The following is a 26,894-nucleotide window of genomic DNA, read 5'->3' as shown; positions in this document are numbered from 1 at the left end:
ATGAGAACAGCAGAATAACCATCCAACTGAACCCAGTCTGACTTGCCACCCTACACAATTGTTATCAAATAAACCGTCGTTGTTTTAAGTTTCTAGGTTATGGGGTGGTTTGTTTCACAGAAGTAGAGAATGAATGCAAGGGTTAGTGACCATCTATGCATTGAGATGTGAAAACCATAGCCCTCTTCCAATACTCAGTTCCCAGGTTATTGGTTTTAAATAACCAAGGCTTACCAATGTTTGAGGAAATCCTCTGCTATAAAGAACAGAGACTACTAAAGCAAATAAATAGAGACAATAAACTTGGAGGAAACAGAGGTAATGCAAGGAGGAGGAAACTTTAAAAATTATTGTTAATGTTATCAGAATGATTCAAATATTGTTGCCATAAAGCAAGAGCAAGATGCTATGACAGATTGGGCACAGTGGCTCTTGCTTAAAATTCCAGCACATTGGGAGGCCAAGGTGGGAAGATTGCTTGAGGCCAGGAGTTCGAGACCAGCCTGGGCAACATAGCTACACCCTGTCTCTACAAAATAAAAATAAGAATAAAAGTAAAAATAAAAAAATCAGCCAGGTGCAGTGGTGTGTGGCTGTAGTCCCCACTACATGGGATGCTGAGGAAGGAGGATCACTTGATTCCAGGATTTGGAGGCTGCAGTGCGCCATGACTGTGCCACTGCACTCCAGTCTGGGTGACAGAATGAGGACCTGTCTCTTAAGAAATAAAAGGATGCCACAAGAAAAGAAGATTCAGAGAAAAAAAAAATCTCTTGGAAATTAAAAGCATGAGAAGAACAAACAAAAAAGAAATAGAAAAAAATAAGAGAAAATAGAAGGGAGAAACTTATCAAATAAATAATACAAAAAATTTATTAGCATGGAAAGGTAAGATTCTCTAGACTGACAAACCCAAACGAGGGCCAACCTCAGTATAAAGATCCACAAAGAGGCAAATCAGAGTGAAATTTCACAGTGCCAAGGATAAAGTGGAACCCTGAGTGCTTGTAAAAAGAGAAAACTAAACTAAACTAATTAGCAAACAACAACTGGTCCTGTGAAAAGGATTGGAATCAGAATGGCATCAGATTTCTCAACAGCAGTTCTGGAAGCCAAAAATCGTGAGAGCAATGATTCAACCTAGAATTTTCTGCCAAAAACTGTCAAACAAATGTGTGTGTGGAATAAAAGACAAATACACCAGAGCACACACAAAAACACATGAGGGAAATAAATAATTTACTTCCTGAGAGCTCTTTCACAAGAGTGACAGAGTAAAGTCAGAGCAAAAGCTGAATACAGTTCCAGAACCCAACCAGAAGGAAAGAAGGAGAACTTTTGTAGGGAGAAAAAAAGCACAATTCATGGATTATCTGTTGCCTTTGATTATGTGGAACTTGAGAGACCATTAGAGTCATTGGGAAGAATTTGTGATAGGTACATTAAAAGTTAACCAAATGAGTAGGAATGTCAGCAAGTAATTATAAAAAATGTTCTGTGAGAAAGGAAACACAATCACAGTGTACAACGGATTCAGCATTGTTCAACATTCGCATACTTGGAATAATTTAAACACCATATATTTCATAAAAACTGGATGATATAATTATACTGAGAGGACAGGCAGAGAGGCAGATCTGCAGATCCAGAAGATCTTATTATTATGTTAAAGATCTAACTTAATATCTAATACAGTAAGAAGTCAATAATTTTTAAAGTGTACAATATAGCATTATAAATACAATAATTAGGAATAGAAAGATGGCCGGGTGCGGTGGCTCACACCTGTAATCCCAGTACTTTGGGAGGCCGAGGCGGGCATATCACCTGAGGTCAGGAGTTCGAGACCAACCTGGCCAACATGGTGAAACCCTGTTTCTACTGAAATACAAAATTAGCAGGGCATGGTGGCGTGTGCCCGTAATCCCAGCTACATGGGAGGCTGAGGCAGGAGAATTGCTTGAACGCGGTAAGCAGAGGTTGCAGTGAGGTCCCTGCTCCCCAGCCTGGGTGACAGGGCAAGACTCCATCTCCAAATATATATATAAAGACCGATTTCAAAAGAAATATCTAGAAATATTGGCATTATTGACTTTGGGGAGTGATTCTGGGTATAGGCGGGGGACTTCTGGTTTTAGTTATAAAGATCTTAGTTTTGACTTATTTAGTTACAAATATAACCCTTTGATAAAAATAAGCTAGTAAGGTTTAGCAATATTAGAATTTTTGCAAATGATACATTGATTTTGCACTTGGTGTTGTTGAGAATCATAGCCATAAGAAATATAATTGTTTACCCCTTCTGACTTTGTTTTAAATTTTCATTCACAGGGAAAGTTTTGCTAAAAAACTTACAGGAAGTCTGAGGATAAATAGGTAGTGTCAGAATATGGGTATTTTATAGATCTACGACTAGTTTCTACAACTTGTTTATCTGAAATTAGTTGTCCTTTAATGTGAGGACCAGTGAGTCTTTTCTCTTCTGGATGAGACTAAAGAATTACAGTAAATAAAGGAAAAGAGAATGGAGTCTAATCTTGAATAATAAAATAAGTTAAATTGTAATAATTGATTTGAAGTAAAGAAATGATTTAGGAGTTTCAGTTATATTGCAATTAAAAACACCTATCAGTTTTAAAAGTAAGCATTTTAATTTTTCAATAGAAATAAAGAAAAATGCCCAGAGAATAGTTATACAAGAAAGTGCTTTGGACTTGAAGTCAAGAAGGTCCAAATTTGATCTTTGGTTCTGCCTCTTACAGTTTTGTGACTTTGATGGTGATGTTTAATTAACCTCTCTCAACATTAATTTTTCTATCTATAAGGCAGGGATAAAAACACTAAATTTACAAGACTATTGTAAGAATTATTTAAGATTGTGTGTGTAAAAGCTCTTTACTGCACATTGACAGCATTATATAAATGTAGAGTCATTATTAAAATAATCGCATTTTATCTTAAGTTCTTCTTTTAGCACCAGTTGCCTGTAGAAAGAACAATATTCAGTATTGGAGACAGCAAGTGACTCAGATGTTCAATGACAAACAAAACTTTCAAGTGAACTCCATAGGAAACGGGGTTAGAGTAGGGAGAAATTCCTATTTCTCTCTATCAGCTCTGTCAAATAGGAAGCAAAACAGGGTGAAGAAGGACAGTAAAGAGCATTAACCTATGTTGAACCTTCAGTCATACAATAAACTTATAACTTAAATGAAGTCTTAAAAAACTCAATTACGTAAAATGCAGGATTTTGCTGTTGGGAGATTAATTAAATGAGATCAGGGGATGGGGAAGATTGGGAGTCGATTGACTCTTACATTTCAATTCTCATTATTATGGGGTTTTACTGTATTTTGCAAAGAGTCAATCCTTAATACCTCAATTTTGGTAGAAAGTAGATTATTTTTTCCCATTAATCCTTCTACGGTGGCCAGAAATTTGTGAACTTCACAGAATGCTTACTAATATTTTTGCCAATTCAATGAATATTTTCAAATATGATGTTTTTGGTTATAAAAGTCTTCACTGTATCCTGAATTAGTAACATATTCGCTGCTCACCTGCAGTTAGCTCCATCATCTCAGTGAATTAGTTGTTTTGTTGTTTCTTCATTGTTTTTGTTAAGATTCATGGGCTTCTGGTAGTCTACCTGAGTCCAGTTTAAGACCTCTACATTTCTGAACAAATGGGCTTATAAACAAAATAATTGCAAAGTGAAATTAGTCTTCACACGGCATGTAAAATTGTTATCAATTTGGTTCATTTTATTTTGTGAAAAATTATTTATCTTTAGACTGCATGTGCCAAATCTCTCTAGCTCACAGCAGACAAATTAATGAGCTGCTCAAAGCCTGCCTGGGTCAGTAGAGTTCCTTGGAGGTATTGCAGTTTCATTTATTTATAATACTTTCAGGTGGTTTCTGGTAATATGGGCCCCTAAATAGAATAAGAATTATAAAATTTACTCAAAGGATGCATCAGCCACCATGCTAGTTTGAAAAGAAAGAAAGCATTGTGTGTTCTTTTGAACTGACAAAAAACAGCCATACAGCAGTGCTTCACCCCCAGTTTAAATAGACTGTTTAGAAAAACTAGATTTTATTAAAATGTAAGTATTAAACCTAAACAAAAATGGAATATTTGAGAAAATATAATTAAAATATGAAATACTAGCTCACAAAATTAGCTTCCTCTATAATTATTCATTAATATTTTAAAATGTCAATGTTAGATTGTGGGACTAAATGGATTTTTGATCAAAATATCACATTCTTAATGTTGCTGTTTAATTAAAGAAATTATTTCTGAAGAGTTTACCTTTCCCAGTGACACTCAGCATATATTGTTCATGTAGCAAATTTGAGACTGACTCAATAATATTAATATTAATAAATAGCATATACTGCCTTTTTGGTGCCACACAATGTTTTTGCAAATATCGATTCATTTAATCCTTATCACTCCACTATCAGGTAGCCACAGAAAAGGTAAGTAACCTCTTCAATGTCACACTATTAATAATATAAACTAGGTGATTTGAACGCAAGCAGTCTAGCTCCAGAGTTGTTATGCTAGCTACCTCACCTAGCTTTTCATTTTTATTTCCTCTTGCTAACCTTTGTGTTCCTGAATTACCATGGCAGACTGCTCTGCTCAGTGGATGGTTCTATGGATACACACACACACACACACACACACACACACACACACACACACACACGCAGAGGTACATTTACTTAGAAACATTCTGTTTTGGTAGGGAATCATTCTTTTTCTACATATATTTATGATCAGCAAACTTTAGTGCTTGTGTAGGAAACGTTAATTTTTGCAGATAGCTGCTAGCTTATAGTGAGTGTATTTTTGGCAATGGATTCACATTGATAACTGATTTTATTTCATTTCTTCACAGAGAACATTTGTCTAATAGTTGAAGGGCTATTTTCACTGATTCAATCTAAAAAATGCATAGGAAGATTGAGATCATGGTCATTCTCCAAAGATAAAATAGCTGTGACACTAATAACCCCAAACAATGCTCATTTAGGTACTTTGTACGGTGTGAAGAATGCAAAATCAGTAAATGTCTTTCTACTGTGGAGGAACATAGTTTATGAAATTGCAGGTACTCTACTAGTATTCTGTTTTTCTTAGATGAATAATGTGACAACGGACTATTGTCTTGACATCATAAAGAAGTTTGAAGTTTCAGAAGAAAATAAGGTGAAAAATGTTCTTGGCATAGAAGGTAAAATAACCAATATTCTTTATTTCTCATTTCTTGATTCAGCCTGTTAAGTTAAATTCCAGCAAAAATTTTTAGGAAAAGAAATCAGGACATATCCATGGGATTATATTAATAAATAATTCAAACAAAATCTACAACACACATATATTTTCCTGCAAAGCAAAGACCATGATGTTGCTATTTCTCTTACTTTTGCAATGCCCATAAGCATTTTCCACTTCAAGCAAGTCTACCTGGTACCACCACGTGTGATGGATGCCATGACATATTTGGGCTTTTCTCAACTGGCTAATTTTTGGAAATTAGCCTGATAATTTCATGAAGGGAAATTCAGTCCTAAAATAAGTTATCTCTGAGACTAGTGACTTGCCATGTTTCCTTTAAAATGGTAGCAACTGACTGTTTTTCCTAATTGGTAGCTTTGCAGAAGCTGTTGGAACTACAAATCTCATTAATACAATGACTTCATTTTTTAGTTGAGGAAGTGAGGCTCAAATAAGCTAAATAATTTGCCCACGGTTATATACCCAGAATCTAGCTCCTGGAATGTTAGACATAAATAATATGGCAGAAATATAGCTACATGTATGTATATGTATTTAAAATATGTAAAGAAATACTATGTAGGCTGCCACCCAAGAGGAGGATCTTTCAGGCAGAGCAGATGATCTTTAATGAAAGACCAGCTGCCTATAAGAGCATGCAAAGCCATGGTTTATCTCACCAATTTTGACCGTTGGCTCCCTCATTTCTTCTGCTCCCAGATCAGTGTGAACAAGGGGGGTTTAATACCATCTATTTACTTCCTGTGGTGGTAGGTAATTAAAGTCAAGAGGAATAATTTAAAATCTTAGATCATTAGCTGGGTGTGGTGGCTCACACCTGTAATCCCAGCAGTTTGGGAGGCTGAGGGAGGGGGATCACTTGAGGCCAGGAGTTTGAGACCAGCCTGGCCAACATGGTGAAACCCCATCTCTACTAAAAATACAAAAATTAGCTGGACATGGTGGCACATGCCTGTAATCCCAGCTACTCAGGAAACTGAGGCACAAGAGTCCCTTGAGCCTGGGAGGTGGAGGTTGCAGTGAGCCGAGACCATGCCACTGCATTCCAACCTGGGTGACAGAGTGAGACTCTGTCTCAAAAAATAAAAAAATAAAATAAAATAAAATAAAATAAAATATTATATCATTAAAAACTGTTTTAAAAACAACCAGAGATGATAAACTAACTTGGGCCTTTTCTGTGCTAAGAAATGAATCTTTTCTTTGGTGAGTCCTGAAAAGATGGAATTAAACATGGTTTCCTAAGTTATGGACATAAAAGTTGGCATGAAGAAATTAAGTCTCTAAGGATATTTACAAATATAATTATACCAAATGATTTTTGAAAACTTGAAATAATTTACCCTAATAATTATTCTACTTAGGTACTTGTGAGTCATCCATGTATTTATTTGTTATATTAGTGAAAACCTCTTTGACCCAGGCATTATATTTTGAAAGATTGTAAAAAAACTGATAGGGTTTTCTAAATAATCTTAAAGGACTATTTCAAAGTTATAAAATGTGCCAGCCATTAGCAGCATTTTTTCAAACCAATTTGGTTGTCAATCACACCCTGAATTTAGACAGTGTTTAACTTTTGGCTTACTACCTTAACTATGGCACTGACTTTACTGTTTTTCAGATGAACGTAATAACCTATCAATTGCTGGTTGTTCAGGGTACCTCTTGGTATCACTATGGTTTTAACATGGCATCAGTCACACTGCATAAGCATAGCTTGAGTTCAGTCATCACTAAACAGCTTGGCCCCTCCTCTACCTAGTCAAAATTCTTAAAAAGTCAACATATATATATATATATATATACACACACACATATATATGTATATATATATATCTACATATATACATATATGTGTGTGTGTATATATATACATATATATGTATATATATACATATATATACATATATATGTATATATATACATATATATGTATATATATACATATATATACATATATATATTAGGTTATATTTAAAAGGCTATTCCTAAAAGTCACATTTCATTTTTTGACACTGTCTATTTGACTGTATTAGGCTGTTCTTGTGTTGCCATTAGGAAATACCTGGCCGGGCACAGTGGCTCACGCCTGTAATCTCAGCGCTTTGGGAAGCCGAGGCGGGCAGATCACCTGAGGTCAGGAGTTCGAGACCAGCCTGGCCAACATGGTGAAACCCCGTCTCTACTAAAAATGCAAAAAAATTAGCTACACGCAGTGGCGCATGCCTGTAGTCCCAGCTACTCGGAAGGCTGAGGCTGGAGAATCTCTTGAACCTGGGAGGCGGAGGTTGCAGTGAGCCAAGATCGTGCCATTGCACTCCATCCTGGGCGACAAAGCAAGACTCCATCTCAAAAAAAAAAAAAGAAAGAAAGAAAGAAAGAAAGAAAGAAATACCCAAGGCTAGGTAATTTATAAAGAAGAGTTTTAATTGGCTCACATTCTACAGGTTGTACCAGAAGCATGGTGCCAGCATCTGCTTGGCTTCTCTAGGGAGGCTGGAGGGAGCTTTTACTCATGGTAGAAGGTGAAGTGGGAGGAAACAGGTCACGTGGCTTGAGCTGGAGCAGGAGAGAGAGTGGAGTGGAGACAGCCATATACTTTTAAACAAACAGATCTCAGGAGAACTCATGCGCTACTGCAAAGACAGTACCAAGCCTTGAGGGATCCACCCCCATGATCCATACACCTCCCACCAGGGCCCACCTCCAACATAGGGGATTATATTTCAACATGAGATTTGGGTGGAACAAATATCTAAACCATACCGTTGACCTCAGGCAAATCTCTCATTGCTCCAGTTTTCCCCACAAAGGCCATCCTGAGGGTAAATAAGATAATCATTATGAACATTTTTTGACCCCTTTTGCCCCTCTTAGAGCCATTAAGTATATATGCTTTGAAAGCTGTAGTAAGTCACTCTCTCTTTCTTCCAAAGGCTTCACGAACTTCATGCGTAGTCCTGCCTGTGACATATTTAACCCATTGCACCATGAAGTGTACCAAGACATGGATCAGCCCCTCTGCAACTACTACATTGCTTCCTCTCACAATACATACTTGACTGGAGACCAGCTCCTTTCTCAGTCCAAAGTGGATATGTATGCACGGGTGCTGCAAGAGGGCTGTCGCTGTGTGGAAGGTACGTGCACTTTTTCTGAGCTCCGATGTGTATGGGTGACCCTGTCCTTTAATCAGTCTGTCGAGTCTAGTATAAAGAATGGAGACCTAAAACACACTCTCACACTAATTAGTACTACTTTTCTGCTCATTGTAAAGTCAATCTTAACTCATAATTCTCTCTGGCTCCTTATTGTTCAATTGGGAGAAAGAGATCTGTGTTAGCAGTTGTGAAGCATACCGTTAGTTGCTGAGAAATTATGATGAAAATTAAAGTCTTCCTAGAAAGATATTTTTAATTATACAATTGCAAAAATAGTTCAGGAGAGCTCTTTGTTTTTATTTTTTAATTTTTTAATTTTTTATTTTTTTTGAGATGGAGTCTCGCTCTGTCACCAGGATGGAGTGCAGTGGCACGATCTAGGCTCAGTGCAATCTCCATCTCCCAGGTTCAAGCGATTCTCCTGCCTCAGCCTCCCAAGTAGCTGGGATTACAGGTGCACACCACCACACCCAGCTAATTTTTTTTGTATTTTTAGTAGAGATGGGGTTTCACCATGTTGGCCAGGATGGCCTCGATCTCTGACCTCATGATCCACCCACCTCAGCCTCCCGAAGTGCTGGGATTACAGGTGTGAGCCACCGCGCCTGGCCAAGCTCTTTGTTTTTAAGATACTTCATGGTCTATCAATTAGTCAACATTTATTAAACTTCTAGTGGGTTCCAGGTGGTGAGTATACAGAAGTAAGTAAAATATGAATTCTGTCTTCAGGGAGTTCACAGTCTAGTAGAAGGGATGAACATTTAAAAAAAAAAATAATATAAACCAGGCATGGTATTGTACACCTATAGTTTTAGCTACCTGGGAGGCTGAGGTGGGAGGATTGCTTGGGACCAGGAGTTCAAAGCTGCAGTGTGCTGTGATTGTGCCTGTGAATAGCTATTGCATTCCAGTCTGAGCAACACAGTGAGACCCCACCTGTGAGAGAGAGAGAGAGACAGAGAGAGAGAAAGAATGTGAAAATTTCACCGGTTGGTTGATATACAATGGTATAGAAGTGGTGGTATAGAGAATGAAGTGCGAGGTAAAATGTGATGAGAAATCAGTTAGGCTAGGAAGGGAGCTGAGGGTCAGCTGTAAAGGGTTTTGAGTGCTATGGTGAGGAATTTCATTTTAGTTTTTGGTAATGAGGGGCCAGTGAAAGGTTTTAATATCTATAGTGATATGATCAGATTTGCAGTTTAGAAAGATTATTTGGGCAACAGTGTGAAAGGATAATTTTAAAAGTTTTTTTTTTTTTTTGACATGTGTGTTTGTGGAGGGAGAAGGGAGGTGAAACTGGAAGCAGGAAGTTGGTGGGAGGGCTATCACAGTGAATCCAAGGGAGGATTCCAAAATCTTGGACTAAGTGAGAAAGAGATGATGTTAAGGATGCAGTACTGAAGAGGTAAACTTAGTGGAAACTGGTGAGAGAAAAGAATAAAAGGAATGAAGGGGAGAGCTAGAAGGTGGATGGTGCCACTCCATACTATAGGGAATCTGAGAACAAGAGTCTAAATGAGTCCAATTTTCCATCTGCTGAATTTAGATTGATTTTGTAACATGTATGTGGACATCTTTATCAGTCATTTGGATAACAATGTCTGAACTTAATGAAGAATCTGGGCAAGATAAGGATTCCAAAATGCTGAACTTGGTATGTGGTAGTTAAAATCATGGAAGTGTACAAGATCACTTACAGAGAGAAGGGGAAAAGAGAAAGAGGCCTGAGGACTTCAGCGATACAACGATTAGGAGTAGGGAGCACAAGGGGAGCCAGCAAGGCCAGTGCAGAGAACAGGAGTACTTGGATCTAAAGGATGAAAGGGTTAGAAAGGAATAGCCAGAAATGCCACAGGGAACAGAAAAATAAAATAAAACTAAGTATCCAATTTAGTTGTATTTGACAGCAGGGAATTGTTGGTGGCCTTTGCTATGTAGGTTGGTGATATGTTAGTGGGCAGTTGGTTACCTGCTGTCGATTGGTGACTGGGCATTTTTCTGCATCCAAATGTTTGATGATATAGGCTGGGGGGCAACTTTGAGACTTGGAAGTGGGGGAAATAATATAGGTTTGTTTTCAGGTGGAATAAAGGGGACAAGAGATTTTTTAAAGGGCGCATGCCTGTTTTCTCAGAGAAGTAGGAGAGAACATCATCCACTCAGTATAAAGTGAGTGGAGATTGGCCACAGGGCTTAAAATCAGCAAATTGTTAAAGAAGTCATCAGAGAATGGGAAAGGAATTGACAAGGTAAGTCAGGGAAGCCCAAGCTGATTTCAAAAACAGTCTTTACTGATTCAAAATCTGGATGCTTAGACTCCCTTTGATCCCATCCCCAGCAGTACTCATCTGCTTAGAGAAGTAGTGAAGACAGATTATGGAATTGATCCAAGTCTCGGGATTTCTAGATCATATTAAATATCTTCAAGGTATTGGTGAGAGCTCTTATAAGTAACTGACAGGGGCTCCATGGTTCTAGGAAAGGAAGCAAAGTGGATGGGGGCCATAAAATAAGATTAAGAGACTAGAAGACTCAAATAAATAGAAAAATGTGGAAAGTTGTCATCACACTTTAAGAAAATGAGAACAGAGCTGTCATTGCAATGGGATTTAGTCACAGGTGACAATTTCCAGATTGTGTCATGGGTGAGCATCATGGAAACAGAGTGAAGCAAGGGACTATTGGCCTGGAGGAGGTCAGTGCTAAGGGATTAAATAGATGGCTACGTGGTGTTTTAATTTACAAAGTATGCAGACAGAAGCAGATTGGAGATTAAAACTATAAACCAGACACTTAAGTATAAAAACAATGTGGCCAGGCGCAGTGGCTCATGCCTGTAATCCCAGCACTTTAGGAGGCTGAGACAGGCTGAGGCTTGAGGTCAGGAGTTTGAGACCAGCCTGGCCAACATGGTGAAACCCCATCTCTACTAAAACTGCAAGAATTATCCGGGCATAGTGGCATGCACCTGTAGTCCCAGCTGCTCAGGAGGCTGAGGCAGGAGAATCACTTGAACCCAGGAGGCAGAGGTTGCAGTGAGCCGAGATCATGCCTTTGCACTCCAGCCTGGGCAACAGAATGAGATTCCATAAAAAAAAAAGTACTGGAGAGGATGTGGAGAAATAGGAACATTTTTACACTGTTGGTGGGACTGTAAACTAGTTCAACCATTGTGGAAGTCAGTGTGGCGATTCCTCAGGGATCTAGAACTAGAAATACTATTTGACCCAGCCATCCCATTACTGGGTATATGCCCAAAGGACTATAAATCATGCTGCTATAAAGACACATGCACACGTATGTTTATTGCGGCATTATTCACAATAGCAAAGACTTGGAACCAACCCAAATGTCCAATAATGATAGACTGGATTAAGAAAATGTGGCACATATACACCATGGAATACTATGCAGCCATAAAAAATGATGAGTTCATGTCCTTTGTAGGGACATGGATGAAATTGGAAATCATCATTCTCAGTAAACTATCGCAAGAACAAAAAACCAAACTCCGCATATTCTCACTCATAGGTGGGAATTGAACAATGAGAGCACATGGACACAGGAAGGGGAACATCACACTCTGGGGACTGTTGTGGGGTGGGGGGAGCGGGGGAGGGATAGCACTGGGAGATATACCTAATGCTAGATGATGAGTTAGTGGGTGCAGCGCACCAGCATGGCACATGTATACATATGTAACTAACCTGCACAATGTGCACATGTACCCTAAAACTTAAAGTATAATAATAATAAAAAATAATAATTAAAAAAAAAAGAGAAGGTGATTGGAAGATGCCAGAAAGGTATAGCTGGATAGAATAAGCTTCAAAAGAGGAGAGATTTTTTAATGAGTGTAGAAGAACAATCATTTAAAAGTAGCAGTAAAGGCATAGATAATGCCTTTTGGTTTATATCTAAATCTTCTGTGATTTATACAAAAGAGCATCCTTGGAGAAAGGAAGTAGTGCCCTCGAAGGTAAGCTGGTGCTTAGCCAGGGTAAGGAGGTTGGGGAGAATTCCAAAGGGAGTCTGAAGATAAAAGGGAGTTGGTTTATGATTGAATGGAGATGCCATGAGTCACAGGGAATTGTCTTTTGATTTTGGTGGGGAATGTGCTGGGAGTCAGCAGTGGGATGACTGGTTTTCCTAGGCATGGTGGAAAGTGCAGGGCAATGAATAAAGCAGTAGGACAATGAGATAAGACTGCTTAACTGGAAGGGCCTTTCTTTGTCAGATAGTTTCTAGCTTGAATTTTCTGCTACAAAAGTGACAGTAATGTTATTAAGGTAAATCAACATGCTTAAAAAATGGGCAGGTATTAAAAACTACCTGTATACAGAAACATTAGGATGACTACAAATTGAATGCTCTGTAAATTTAGTCGTTCAATAGTATTTTTGCAATAGTTGCAGAGAGTACATACCAGCAATAGTGATTAACAATTGAGTAGCTTAAACAACTGAATAATGAAGATGCTATAAAATATTAAGAGGAAGAAAATCCTTTCAAGCAGTAAGAGGTCTCAAGGTGACATTCTGCTCTCAGCCATTATTCAGCCCTTCGTTTGCTTAGCACTCAACAAGTTTTCATGTCTGGCATGCATAGAGATGCCCTGAGCACACAGCCTCATTGGATTCACACTGATGGTTGCCTATCATTGTAAATAGTGACATTTTCTTGGAGGTTCAAGTACAGAAAATGACTTTTAGTGACTCCATGAAGTGACAGTCAACTCTAGACAATTTTACAACTTTGTTAATTCTGTCTCTTCTGCTCTATTTCTTTTGCTTTTCAGTTCTTTCAGATACCTAGGCTTCTCTTTTTGGTTTACCTGTCCAAAATCAGTATCCTACCCAAGCCTAACCATGTTTCTGTCATTAATTCCTTATACCGACTCAAAACTTCTAAACCTCCAGCTTTGTTTGGGGTATTAAGAAGGAAAGTTATCTGATTAAGATAATTCATGATAAAGTACACATGATTTTTAGTTGTTGCTTTTCCAGTAGTCTTTTAATTCTAAAATGGGAGCTTTTGGAAATTGTGTGCAGTAGATGACATTGAACAAGAGCCTTCTCTTGTACCTTCTTACTTCCTGTTTTCCAATCGCTGCTGTAATATAAAGAAGCTACTTGGCTCTGTATGTCCAAAAGATTACCTTCTCCAGATACTTGTACAAATGAGGCTATGCACAGCTATGGTATAATTTTAAAGGATATGCAATTTTTTATATGCTCCCAAATATCTTCCTCACCAGCTTGCATCAGTAAATTCTTTCCCTAGTATTTGGCTTAAAGTTCTTATTATTAGAATAATCTATAACTGGACAATAGAAGTTGAACTACTATTTCTGGAATGTTTTTCTTGAGGAGAATAATTATATTTATCTCAGAGACTTGGCCAGCTTTGCATTTGACCTATTTCTTTCTATTTGTTTGTTCGTTTTGTTTTTGTGTGTTTGACCTATTTCTTATTGGAAATAGTGGTTGTCACCTTGGATTTGAATGTATTGTAGGAAGGAAAAGAGGACCTACTATGATTTTAGCAACTTTAGTGGACCAGGTCCTGGCTAAGTGTTTTCCGTGCATTCTCATTTAATTCTTATAACACCACCAAGAAAGAGGGAATAATCTCTTCTTAAGAGATTCAACTCATAGTTAAATAAATGGCTTAAGTTCCCGAGGTTAGGAAGCTTGGAAGCTGGGATTTGAACTCAGGTTGGTCTGACTCTTGAATTGCACTGTTCCCCAGAAAGTCTGTGTGTTTTTGGAGGAGCAAGCATTGAATGACATGACCAGCCCTAAGGAATTGAATGAGGCTGTCAGGTCATATAAGGATGGCCAGGGAAAGTGAGGAGCACAACATAGAGGGGAGGTTGGCATTAAAAGGAGGAATTTGCTTCATTTGTGATTAGGCCTACCACCTAAATATTTAGATGTTCCTGAAGGCTTAGCATTTGGTGACATGATCTCTGTGGTCCTCCTAACAATATCTGTCAGTCCTGTGATTTGAAGACCTTAGTCCACATTTGAAGCTTGGGCACAGAGACACCAGTGTGTGTATAGTAGTCTCCTCTTATCTGCGGTTTCATTTTCCGTGGTTTCAGTTAGCCATGGTCAGCTGCACCCCGAAAATATTAAATAGAAATTCCAGAGAGAAACAACATATAAGTTTTAAGTTGTGTACCATTCTAAGTAGTGTGATGAAATCTCACACCGTCCTACTCTGTCCCTTCTTAACCACAAGAGGAAAGGTGATACAGTAAAATATCTTGAGAGAGAAACCACATTCACATAACTTTTATTGCACTATAATTGTTCTGTTTTACTATTAGTTATTGTGAATATCTTACTGACCTAATCTATAAACTAAACTTTATTATAGGTATGTATATGTAGGAAAAAAACAAGGGTGTATGTATAAGGTTCAGTACTTTGCAGTTTCAGGCATCTACCGGGAGCCTTAGAATTTATCTCCCGAGGATAAAGGGGTACTGCTGTATACCCAGTGGCATTTTATCTGCCATGTGGCCAGATGAAGGTATTTTTATTCTTAAACAGCTGCAGTTAGAATTTAAAGAACACAATTTATAGAATGTAGCCGGTCATGGGTTGAAAATTTCAGGTCCCACAGCTGTTTTCTGAAGCAGCTTTTGCTAAGTGTAGCACTTGAGAGATGGAGAAGAATGATTCTACAGTATTTTCACACTACTGTGACCTGGAGGTTCTCTCTACTTTCAAGCTTCTATTTTGGTAATCTTATGTTTTCCATATCCATTAGTTCAGCTGCAATAATGTCCTTAGTCAGGATATGTACACAGTGTCTTGAGGAAGAGCAATAAGTCTTTTTGGTGAGGTGGGCTTGTCAGCAAATCAAATGGATAACATTTTTACATGGCCTTTTATTCGCTTGATTTTCAGCCTGAGTTGCTTAATAAATATGGATGTTCTGTCCAGGGGATTTTCATTCTCATTATGGGACTGATGTTGCATTGCTGTTGTAATCGGTTTATGACTTCTCCAGTTATCTCTGGGAGTGCTATCAGGGTGGAACGTCTTTAAGCTCCATTATGAAAAGCTGTCGTGTTAGCTATTTGGCCTTCAGAATGGCCAAATCTTTGTTGGAGTTGCTTTGCTTTTGGGGTTCCATAGTGTGTAACCTGATTGAAAAATGGGCCCCGGCTCTTTTATGAGCAGGGGAATTGGACAGAGGATTTCTACCTTGCCAACATTCCCATTTACAGCATTAGCACTTACAGGAAACTTCACTGCCATTTGAACCTGGCCACGAATGCCACATATTAAGATGCCAGTACCATTTGGGAATGTTGTTATCTTCATCTCACAGACAAGTGATGGAATTAGATATAAAAATTGAACATTAGGAGAACCTCCTATCCTCAGTTATGAATATTCTGCCTATGTTGTAAATACTAGCCAAAGAGTGCCTTCTTTCATGACTCGTGTAGTTTTAATTTTTGATGTAGACACCATAAGCAAGTCGGGCAAGGTATTGCTTTGTCACCTTTGCATTCTTTTGGAAAAGCTATTAGTTCCTTTATGAAGAATCCTGTTATGCTCTTTCTTCTCCAAGAAGGGACCACAAAACAGGGTAAAAATTTTTAAAATTATATATTATTTGAAACACCTGTTAAGTTTTTTTCCATAATTATTTCCAGAGACAAATTAAAGACTGTCAAGTACATGGAAAAATATGGATGACGCTTCTCTTGTGAGAAGATGTTGTTGATACATATGACCTCATTTGCAGGCCCCAAGGAATAGTAGACACTCTCTGATAGTATCTCAGAACCTTTGGTTTTCTTAACAGCATCTTATCCTTAAACATTGTTTTTAGCAAACCTGTGGTATCAACTGTGAATGTTTTTTCTTCTTTTATTTTTTCTATTTTTTTCCCATAGGGATATTTGAACAGCCAATGTTTAGTGGATTAATATAGATAGCTGTATTAGTCGGGGTTCTGCAGAGAAACAGAACCAATAAGATATGTAGAGAAAGCAAGAGATTGAGATTCGTTGTCTGATTTTTAAGGAATTGACTCTCATGCTTGTGGGTGTTGGCAAATCTGAAATCTGTAGAGCTGGCCAGCAGGCTGGAATTCAGGCAGTTTCTGTGTTGCAGTGTTGAGAATTTATCCTTGAAGGGTAACCTCAGTCTTTGCTCTTAAGGCTCTCAGCTGACTGGGCGAGGCCCACTCACATTGTGGAGCATAATTGGCTTTACCCAAAGCCTACTGATTTAAATGTTAATCCTATTTTTAAAATATCTTCACAGAACATATAGACTGGTGTTTGACCAAATAACTGAACATCATAGCCAAGCCTCATTGACGTGAAAAATTAACCATTACAATCACATTGTAATTATGGTGAGCATTTTGAATATTTTAAAAGAAAAACAGAGATATCTCCTGGGGTAATACACAAAACACACATATAGGGGAAGGTGCTACTAAAATAGAGAACATATGTGGTTCACAACTGTGTGGTCCTAATTAAAGGCAGAGTTTCTTTTATTTTGAGACGGAGTTTCACTCTTGTTGCCCAGGCTGGAGTGCAATGTCACGAGCTCGACTCACTGCATCCTCCACCTCCCGGTTTCAAGCGATTCTCCTGCCTCAGCCTCCTGAGTAGCTGGGATTACAGGCATCCGCCACCACACACAGCTAATTTTTGTATTTTTAGCGGAGAAGGGGTTTCACCATGTTGGCCAGGCTGGTCTCGAACTCTAAAGGCAGACTTTCAATCAGCATTCCATTATGCAAATTCAGCTTGCAGAAATGTTTATGTTTGACCCATATTGTAGTTTTAAAAATGGATTAATTGCCAGTATTTAAAAATTGTGAAAATTCACAGCAATAAAATCTAGACATTTTAGTTTCCTCAGAAGTTCTGGCAACCAAGGTTCTCATTCCTACTTAGTAATGATTAACAGTAAGTAGTTATCTCATTCAGGCACACATTTCCCATTGAGCCGCTGCACTTATTTATATTAACTGCTAGGCTTTTGGTGGTGTTTGAGATGATGACCTCTTGCCATAAGGAAAAGAGAGATCCTGTGGGCTAGCGAGGTTCTGTGGGGGATCCTAGTTTTGCCTTGATTAGGATTTAGGTAAGCAAAATGAGAAGGGGATATGTCAGTTGACTTTAAAGAAGAAGAAAAGACACATGGAGGTGGGAATGTGTGTGAGAAAATTTGCCTAACCAGAACAAGCCTGTGAGCTTGGGTGTAGGAGAAAGTAAGATTGAATTGTCAGACAGGAGCTAGCATGGTAATTAAGGCAACACTGTCCTTTTAACAATGTAACTTCAAATTTCCTGTGCCTTAAAACAACTGAAGTTTATTTCTTGATTATGTCAAGTTCAAAATAGGTGTTCCTAGTGGGTGAATCTCTCAAGCAGTTTTGTCTTTTTCCATCTTGTGGCTGTGCCATCTTCACCACTTCTAAAGTCACAGCAGAAGAGGAAAGAAGACGAATGATTATGTAAGGCAGCAGGTTTCTGTCAACCATACCTGGAAGTGGTGCACATACTTTCTGCTCACATTTCACTGGCCACATCCTCCTGCAAAGGAAGGCTAGGAAATAGAGTCCAGCTGTGTTCCCTCGATAAAAGAAGAAACAGGGTTAGTGAATGATTAGCCAGGCTCTAGCACAAGAAACGGGGGCGTTGGAGGTAAGCACGCAAGAGCTATTGTATGAGGTAAGATATTTATTAATCCATTTAGCATATATTTACAGACTACTTACTTCTCTGTGTTGGATGCTGTGCTATGCACCACGTAGGCTTTTGAGCAAAGGAGCAATGAGGTGAAAGTAGTGTTTTGAGGAATTAGCCTGGGGGCAAATATAAAAACAAGAGAAAGCAAATTCTTAGTCAGAGGGGGATGGTGAAAAACCTACTGTCTTTCTCCAGCTGAGAGCTAATGAGATTGTGTGGGTAGAGAGCAATATTAATAGTATCAATAACAATCATAGTTACTATATGCCATGCAGTGTTACAAGCTACTTTACATATATTTAACTGTCACTCAAATTTATGATGTAAGTGCTATTACTCTCCTTTTCTAGATGGGGAAAACAAGTCTTCAAATGATTAAGTTATTTGCCCAAATTCACATAAATCTTGGCAGCGCTCGAGGATTTGAACTTAGGAAGTTGATATTATTTTATAACTATTGTAGTATTAATGAAATGAAAATCAATCTAATGAAAACATTGTGAGCTTAAGTGAACAATAATGAAAACTATATTATTGATTTGGGAAGGACACTGTGACTTTCTAAAAGACCTTCATAACCTGAAGAAGAAGAAGAAGAAGTGAAATTGGGTAAATGACCTTTCAAGAAATCTCCCTACCCTTGGGCACACTTGACTGGATTTACATAAGTTCTAATGAGTTTTTGGTGAATTCTGAGCTGTTTAAGAATATGACATCTTTTTAACCACACTCAAAACCAAATCATTATGTCTTGAGGAAAAGCAATTCTTTAATTCTTTGTTCTGATAAATATGCCAGAACACCGATTTCTGTGTCTGTGTCACGTCTTTGTCAGGATTGAAATGGGTATAATTTCAGATAATGGACTTAATATGTGTCTGGTATTTCCAGAAATATTAATAAACACCAGAGACTTTGGGTTGTTGATATAAAGTTCTGTTTTTGGCAGTTGACTGTTGGGATGGCCCGGATGGAGAGCCAGTAGTACATCATGGTTACACTCTCACTTCAAAAATTCTCTTCAGAGATGTTGTGGAGACCATCAACAAGCATGCCTTTGTGAAGAATGAGTAAGTAAAGCAGCACCTGTGAGCTAAGCGGTAGCCTCCCGCATGGAGCATTGCCTGATGTAACGTAGCTACAAAACCCCATCCTCTTCCTTGGACTCTACACTGCCCTCTTTGCTAGACTAGTTTTCTCCCTCCTTCTCAGCAAAACATTGTGAACAAATAATGTGGCCTTCCCGTTTGTACTTTCTCATGCTGCATTTATTCCTTGTCCCATTCTTTCTCAATATGCCTCCTTAAAGACATTCTTGCAAATAGTGACCTCTAAATTTCTAAATCCAGGGTGTAGAGTGTCCATAGTGACCTCTAAATTTCTAAATCCAGGGTGTAGAGTGTCCATAAAATCTGGAAACATAGGTTACTGTGTACATAATTAGTGGGTTCTGATCATGATGGATGTCTTATCTATACACTGAGGTGTCTGGAGTCCTTATGTTACTTGATCCTCTCCTTGTCATTTGACAGTGTTGAATATTTCCTCCCCACTACTTGCCTTTTTTGGTTTCCATTATATCATTCTCCCCTCCATTGCTCTCGTTGCTTCTCAATCTCTTTTTTTTGTACTGCAGTCTTCTGTTAATCTATTTCCTCATTCCTCTAATGGTTAACTGTTTTCTAAGGTTTTGCCCTAGATCACTTTCTGGATATTTATCAAATTCTATGTCCAGAACTTTCCCCTCAAGTTCTAGGCCCATGTTGAAACATACTCAGTGAGGCCGGGCACGGTGGCTCCTGTAGCACTTTGGGAGGCTGAGGAGGGTGGATCACGTGAGGCCAGGAGTTTGAGACCAGCCTGGTCAACATGGCGAAGCCCTGTCTCTACTAAAAAAATACAAGTATTAGGTGGATGTAGTGGTACACATCTGTAATCCCAGCTACTTGGGAGGCTGAGGCATGAGATTTGCTTGAACCCAGAAGGTGGAGGTTGTAGTGAGCTGAGATTGCACCACTGCACTCCAGGCTGGGTGACAGAGTGAGACTCCATCTCAGAAAAATAAAAATAAAAATAAAAATCCTCAGTGAATATTCATCTGAGTATCCCATAGGTGTGGGGAGCCACAACAGTGAGCAGAAGATAAGAATCCTGCCATTAAGGAGCTTACTCCCCAAGGGGAACTCAGCATCTCATTCTGCCAAACTTCCTCTTGCTTCTCGCTCCATTTCCTCTTATTAATAGTTAGGGGCAGCACTGGCCTCAGCCAGAAACTGGGAGTCATTCTAGACTCAACCAATTCTTGGCAATTCTACTTCCCAAGTTATCTTTTGATTCCATTGCCTCCTGTTCATTTTTATTTCCCCTTTGGTTCATCCTCAACACTGGTGCTATAATTTTCTTTCTGAAATATGAGCATGGTGATTCAATTCTTGTCTTAAAGCCTGTCAGAAGCTCTCTCAATACACAGGCATGTCTTCATATCCCTTAAGGTCTGGCATCTCCCTTGTCTTCCACTATCATCTTCCACCATTATTCCACAGAGATTTAGGATTCTGCCTTCAATGACTGTCTTTCAGCTTCCCCATTGAGCCTGGCTCTTTCTCAACTCCCCACTCTTACGTATGCTGTTCTCTCTGCCTGGAACACCCTTCCCCGTTAGTCTATCTGATTAATTCTTGCTTATTCTACAAGGCCGTTTAAGTATTGTCCCTCCAACAAGTTACTAATACCACCAGCTGATTTAAATCTTCTTTTTCTCCATATTTTCTCTGTATTTAGCACCCTGCACATATTTCTGTCATATCATATAGCACCCTCTTGCAATTGGTTGGTTACTTGCCTTCTTTTACATCTGTAAGACTGTGAACTCACTGAAAATATGAGCAATCTCTTATTATTTTGTATTCATCTTTGTTGCCTAGCAGGTACCTTCAGTATACCAGCTATTCAAGAAAGGATTTTTGAATTAAAGGAAACAAATTAAAATTACAATTGTGTAAAATTAATTTTTTAGAAGTTAGTAACCTTTAAAATTTCCAATATTTGGTCTTCTCATTAATTAAACATGAGGTTAAAAATGCTTTTCTAATAAGACACACTTGCTGTATAGCAGATTTAGTTTATGATGCCTCCCATGTGGAAGAATCTTGAACACTGCATTCTAATGGGTCTTCACAACCCTGATTTCTACAGGTCCTAGCCAAATGGGTGAAGTAATTTTGCCTTTATTTCCCAATGTATGAAGTAGGGTGTTGAGAAGGCCTGCCACCTATGTATCTTGGAAGATCCTCTGGTGATTTGACAATTTACTTCAAGTTTGGGAACTCTTAGAAGAAAAGCACTTCGAATTAAAAGAGTTAATAAACTTGTTTAGTACATTTTAAAAGTTCAGCCTTTTCCTCTCCTTTCTTAACTTTGGTTGCATCTTTATATCAGGGTTTCTCAACCTTGGCACTATTGACATTGTGTACTGATAATTTTTTTTTTTTTTTTTTTGGTAGAGAGCTGTCCTGTGCAGCGTAGGGTGGAAAGCAACATCCTCAGCTTCTATTCATTATGTGCCAATAGCACCCCTGAAGTGTGACCACCAAAAATGTCTTCAGATATTGACAAGCGTCTCCTGTACTGGGGGGAATAATTGCCTCGTTCCCTGTTGAGAAGCACAGCTTTACACTAAACATCATCAAGCACTAATTAGGCTTTTTTTTTTTTCTGAGGCAGCCTTGCTCTGTCGCCCATGCTGGAGTGCAGTGGCATGATCTCAGCTCACTGCAACCTCCGCCTCCCGGGTTCAAGCGATTCTCTTGCCTCAGCCCTCTGAGTATCTGGGATTACCGGCACGTGCCACAATGCCTGGCTCATTTTTGTATTTTTAGTAGAGACAGTGTTTCACTATATTGCCCAGGCTGGTCTCGAACTCCTGGCCTCAAGTGATCTGCCTGCTTCGGCCTCCCAAAGTGCTGGGATTACAGGCATGAGCCACCACTCCCTGCCACTAATAGATTTTTTGTAAATGAATTGACAATGTGAAAATTCCTTGTTAAAACTCCCTGATGTGACTGCAGGACAACTCAGGGTTGTCAGTTTGTTGTTGCTGTTGCTTTTCCCTCTTCTAGCACTTTAGGGTAAAACCTATGTGAAGAAATGAATAGCAAACAGATTGTAGTCGAGTAAGGAAACCTACCTCAGCCACAAAGGCTCATCTGTAAGATGGCCCACAGCATCAGGTTTTACTAATGAGGAGAGAAGGTAGGTCTGGCGGTCATAGCCCGTATTGTGGAACTTGTGCTTGTCACGAAAGCCTGGAAAAAGTTTTTCTGCACATTGATATATTAGGTGATTTAAATATTGGTATATGTTGATATATTAGGTGATTTAAATATATTGCCTATTATGTCTGAAGACATGTAACGGAAAACTAGAAAAAAGTCAATGAACCTGAATTTGAAATAATTTCTTATTCTGAGGAAAAAATAAGGTTGAGAGAGGAGTAAAATCATGTAATCAGCCCTGATCTCCTTTCTGCCTTAGCCACCAACTCCTTTAGGTAATTATTTACATGGATCTCATGTTTTCTGTGCAGAAACCTGAGTGCTGGTGTAGAATGAATGCTTGGCTGGTTTTTATTTTTATTTTTTGACAAAGACTAGTATATAATTCTATCAAAGTGATTTTGAAATGTGCGACGTAGGATGCTATAAAACACAGAATTCCCTTATGTTATTTTATCCTCAATCATAATTTTCAAGGTGGGGGTTAATTATATATTTTAGAGTCAATAGCTTCATTTAATGACATTCAATGGTCTCTTAGAAGCTTTTAGACTTTTGAATAAATAAGACAAAATTACATTATATGAGTTTACTTTCTTTAGACTTCTCATCTCTTTTAAAATTTTCTCTTCTTTTAAAAGAAACATAATATATCTACCATTGTTTCCTGATGCAAAATATTAGAAAAGCCATCCCATGTGGATTGGTATTTTGTTCATCCATTATGCTTAGCAAAGTATATTTGCTCAGAGGAATTTTTAAAATGCATTTCTAATCTTTCTCATTTTAGAAGCATTTTAACCATCATCAGTATCGCAAATACTGTCACTAGGATTGTAACAACACAGTGAATACTGAATCATTTTCAAAAGTCCCTGTGAGTTGCCTGCACCTGACGCCTCTGGACTATGTTGCTCTTTTCTCAGGTTTCCTGTTATATTGTCTATCGAGAATCACTGCAGTATCCAGCAGCAAAGGAAGATTGCTCAGTACCTGAAAGGAATATTCGGAGACAAACTGGACCTGTCATCTGTTGATACAGGGGAGTGCAAGCAGCTTCCAAGCCCTCAAAGTTTGAAAGGCAAAATTCTAGTGAAGGTAATTACTTCAAGTAATGCAATAAAAGACATTCATTATCAGCTAAGCCTGCCCTGCCTTAAAGAATAAAAATGGGTTTCAAGGGAGAATAATAATTAGAATCACTATATGAAGGATTGTCTAGATCTATGTATGCGCCTTATTCCAATTTTTTAATAGTCATGTCTTCAGAAGAAGCTTATTGTTGAGTGAGCACATATTCTGAGATTTGTACTTATGAAGTGGAAACATCAATACTGTAAGCCAAATGTTTGATATTTTAGTCTGTAATAGTTCACACCAGAGAGAAATGTGTGTGTAGGAGCGTGAGGTTCAGGAAAGGAGAAGGCTCCTTGTATCCATATCTGAAAGCAGTTCTTTCAGACTTTTTCTCCCATTTCAAGCTCCAATAACTGTCTGTCAAAAAAACCAAAAAAACCAAAAAGCTTCATGGTTGATCAGTCTTGGTTATGCAAGTGAGAAGAGCTCACTTCAAAGAGGAACACAGGCACAGACATAATAATGCCCCACAGGACTCATGTACGTGTGAAAGAGCAGTAGGTGAACAGAATGACATTTCATAAACAGATTTTCTGAGAGAGGAAGCTTACTACAATAAATATTATTCATGCAAAGAATAGCCAGAAAGACAGTTCTTTCAGTTTTCAGATCACTGACTTTGTGGTTTTACTTATTTCCAGTGAATTTTGTGTGTTTGTACTAAAACCACCTTGGGTGGCCACATCATTTTGTGATTAAAAATGTAAAGGAAAGCAATAGGGTATTAAAATTCAAACTGGGTTATATTTTACTTAAAAGAGGTGTGTATGAAAAAACAAATATATAGGAGGAGCAGGAAAGTCAAGGAGGCAATGTAATTTCATGGCAGGACTTCAACTGGGGCTTTGAGGGAGAGCAGCACATGGAAAAGATGGAACGTATTCATTCTTAGAATTGGTCAAAACCTGTTTTCTACCAATTAAATAAAATTATAGATTCTGAATACATCAAAAAGGTGTTGCTAGGCATTTATATGCATAAAGGTATTTTGAATAAAAGCTCCACATAATGCAAGAGATAACATGAAGGCCAATTTGCCCAAGTCTTGCTAAAGCAAACTTTTATAGTAAAAATTGATTTGTGGGTTAGAAAATGAAATGTCATCTTTATAACCTTGTAAATGTTTCTACTTCCTAAATATTCTTTAGTCAGCAGTCAGGATGTTAAATGCAGAATAAATTCATTTGATTGAAATCTTTCTCCTTTGGATAGTGGAACTCACAGTGGATATTTAATGTGGACTAATTGAGTCTCCTTTGCATAACTGGGCTTTGAGTTATTTGACACAGAATATCCCAGGGCTTATGGCATCAGGATGAATCAGAGGCAGAAAGTCTGAGGCACTCATGGGAAAGGGTGGCAACAATGTAAACTGCAAGTATTTCAAGAGCATCTGAGATCCATTTGCTAGTAGTAATGTTGTTTAGACATTAAGGAGCTGCCTGGATCTGCGGACCAGCGCAACCCCATTTAAAGTAAAAACAAGGCAACTGATTTCTTGTGTTCCTTTACTATCAGAGCAATCTCTGATTGAAAAGGCAGGATGTCTATGGCTACTTACCACTTTGGAGATTGACAAGTTGTTTATTATTACAACTGTTACACACATATGTTCCAATCATGCATGCATACACATTTATATATGTGTAAATTTTCTGATAAAATACAGGCAAAGTTCATTTTTTAAATTTATTTTTATTTTATTATTATTATACTTTAAGTTTTAGGGTACATGTCCACAATGTGCAGGTTAGTTACATATGTATACATGTGCCATGCTGGTGTGCTGCACCCATTAACTCGTCATTTAGCATTAGGTATATCTCCTAAAGCTATCCCTCCCCCCCTCCCCCCACCCCACAACAGTCCCCAGAGTGTGATGTCCCCTTCCTGTGTCCATGTGTTCTCGTTGTTCAATTCCCACCTATGAGTGAGAATATGTGGTGTTTGGTTTTTTGTTCTTGCGATAGTTTACTGAGAATGATGATTTCCAATTTCATCCATGTCCCTACAAAGGACATGAACTCATCATTTTTTATGGCTGCATAGTATTCTATGTTGTATATGTGCCACATTTTCTTAATCCAGTCTATTATTGTTGGACATTTGGGTTGGTTCTAAGTCTTTGCTATTGTGAATAATGCCACAATAAACATACGTGTGCATGTGTCTTTATAGCAGCATGATTTATAGTCCTTTGGGTATATACCCAGTAATGGGATTGCTGGGTCAAATGGTATTTCTAGTTCTAGATCCCTGAGGAATCGCCACACTGACTTCCACAATGGTTGAACTAGTTTACAGTCCCACCAACAGTGTAAAAGTGTTCCTATTTCTCCACATCCTCTCCAGCACCTGTTGTTTCCTGACTTTTTAATGATTGCCATTCTAACTGGTGTGAGATGGTATCTCATTGTGGTTTTGATTTGCATTTCTCTGATGTCTAGTGATGGTGAGCATTTTTTCATGTGCTTTTTGGCTGCATAAATGTCTTCTTTTGAGAAGTGTCTGTTCATGTCCTTCACCCACTTTTTGATGGGGTTGTTTGTTTTTTTCTTGTAAATTTGTTTGAGTTCATTGTAGATTCTGGATATTAGCCCTTTGTCAGATGAGTAGGTTGCAAAACTTTTCTCCCATGTTGTAGGTTGCCTGTTCACTCTGATGGTAGTTTCTTTTGCTGTGCAGAAGCTCTTTAGTTTAATTAGATCCCATTTGTCAATTTTGGCTTTTGTTGCCACTGCTTTTGGTGTTTTAGACATGAAGTCCTTGCCCATGCCTATGTCCTGAATGGTAATGCCTAGGTTTTCTTCTAGGGTTTTTATGGTTTTAGGTCTAACGTTTAAGCCTTTAATCCATCTTGAATTAATTTTTGTATAAGGTGTAAGGTAGGGATCCAGTTTCAGCTTTCTACATATGGCTAGCCAGTTTTCCCAGCACCATTTATTAAATAGGGAATCCTTTCCCCATTGCTTGTTTTTCTCAGGTTTGTCAAAGATCAGATAGTTGTAGACATGCGGCGTTACTTCTGAGGGCTCTGTTCTGTTCCATTGATCTATATCTCTGTTTTGGTACCAGTACCATGCTGTTTTGGTTACTGTAGCCTTGTAGTATAGTTTGAAGTCAGGCAGCGTGATGCCTCCAGCGTTGTTCTTTTGGCTTAGGATTGACTTGGCGTTGCGGGCTCTTTTTTGGTTCCATATGAACTTTAAAGTAGTTTTTTCCAATTCTGTGAAGAAAGTCATTGGTAGCTTGATGGGGATGGCATTG

At 38.3% G+C, this 26,894-nt stretch overlaps 1 protein-coding gene across 1 annotated transcript in view; it reads left to right on the top strand.

Moving 5' to 3' along the window:
• Positions 1 to 26,894, top strand: part of PLCH1 (phospholipase C eta 1) — a 269,963-nt gene that overhangs the window by 182,358 nt on the left and 60,711 nt on the right. Inside the window, exons 8-11 of the mRNA XM_055110608.2 lie at positions 5,155 to 5,248; positions 8,253 to 8,456; positions 19,166 to 19,286; positions 23,417 to 23,588. Coding sequence (XP_054966583.1) covers positions 5,155 to 5,248; positions 8,253 to 8,456; positions 19,166 to 19,286; positions 23,417 to 23,588 — 591 coding nt within the window. The remainder of the gene's footprint in view (positions 1 to 5,154; positions 5,249 to 8,252; positions 8,457 to 19,165; positions 19,287 to 23,416; positions 23,589 to 26,894) is intronic.

This window comes from Pan paniscus, chromosome 2, assembly GCF_029289425.2.
Source record: "Pan paniscus chromosome 2, NHGRI_mPanPan1-v2.0_pri, whole genome shotgun sequence".
NCBI lineage: Eukaryota > Metazoa > Chordata > Mammalia > Primates > Hominidae > Pan > Pan paniscus.
This window is presented reverse-complemented; position numbering and strand designations above follow the sequence as displayed.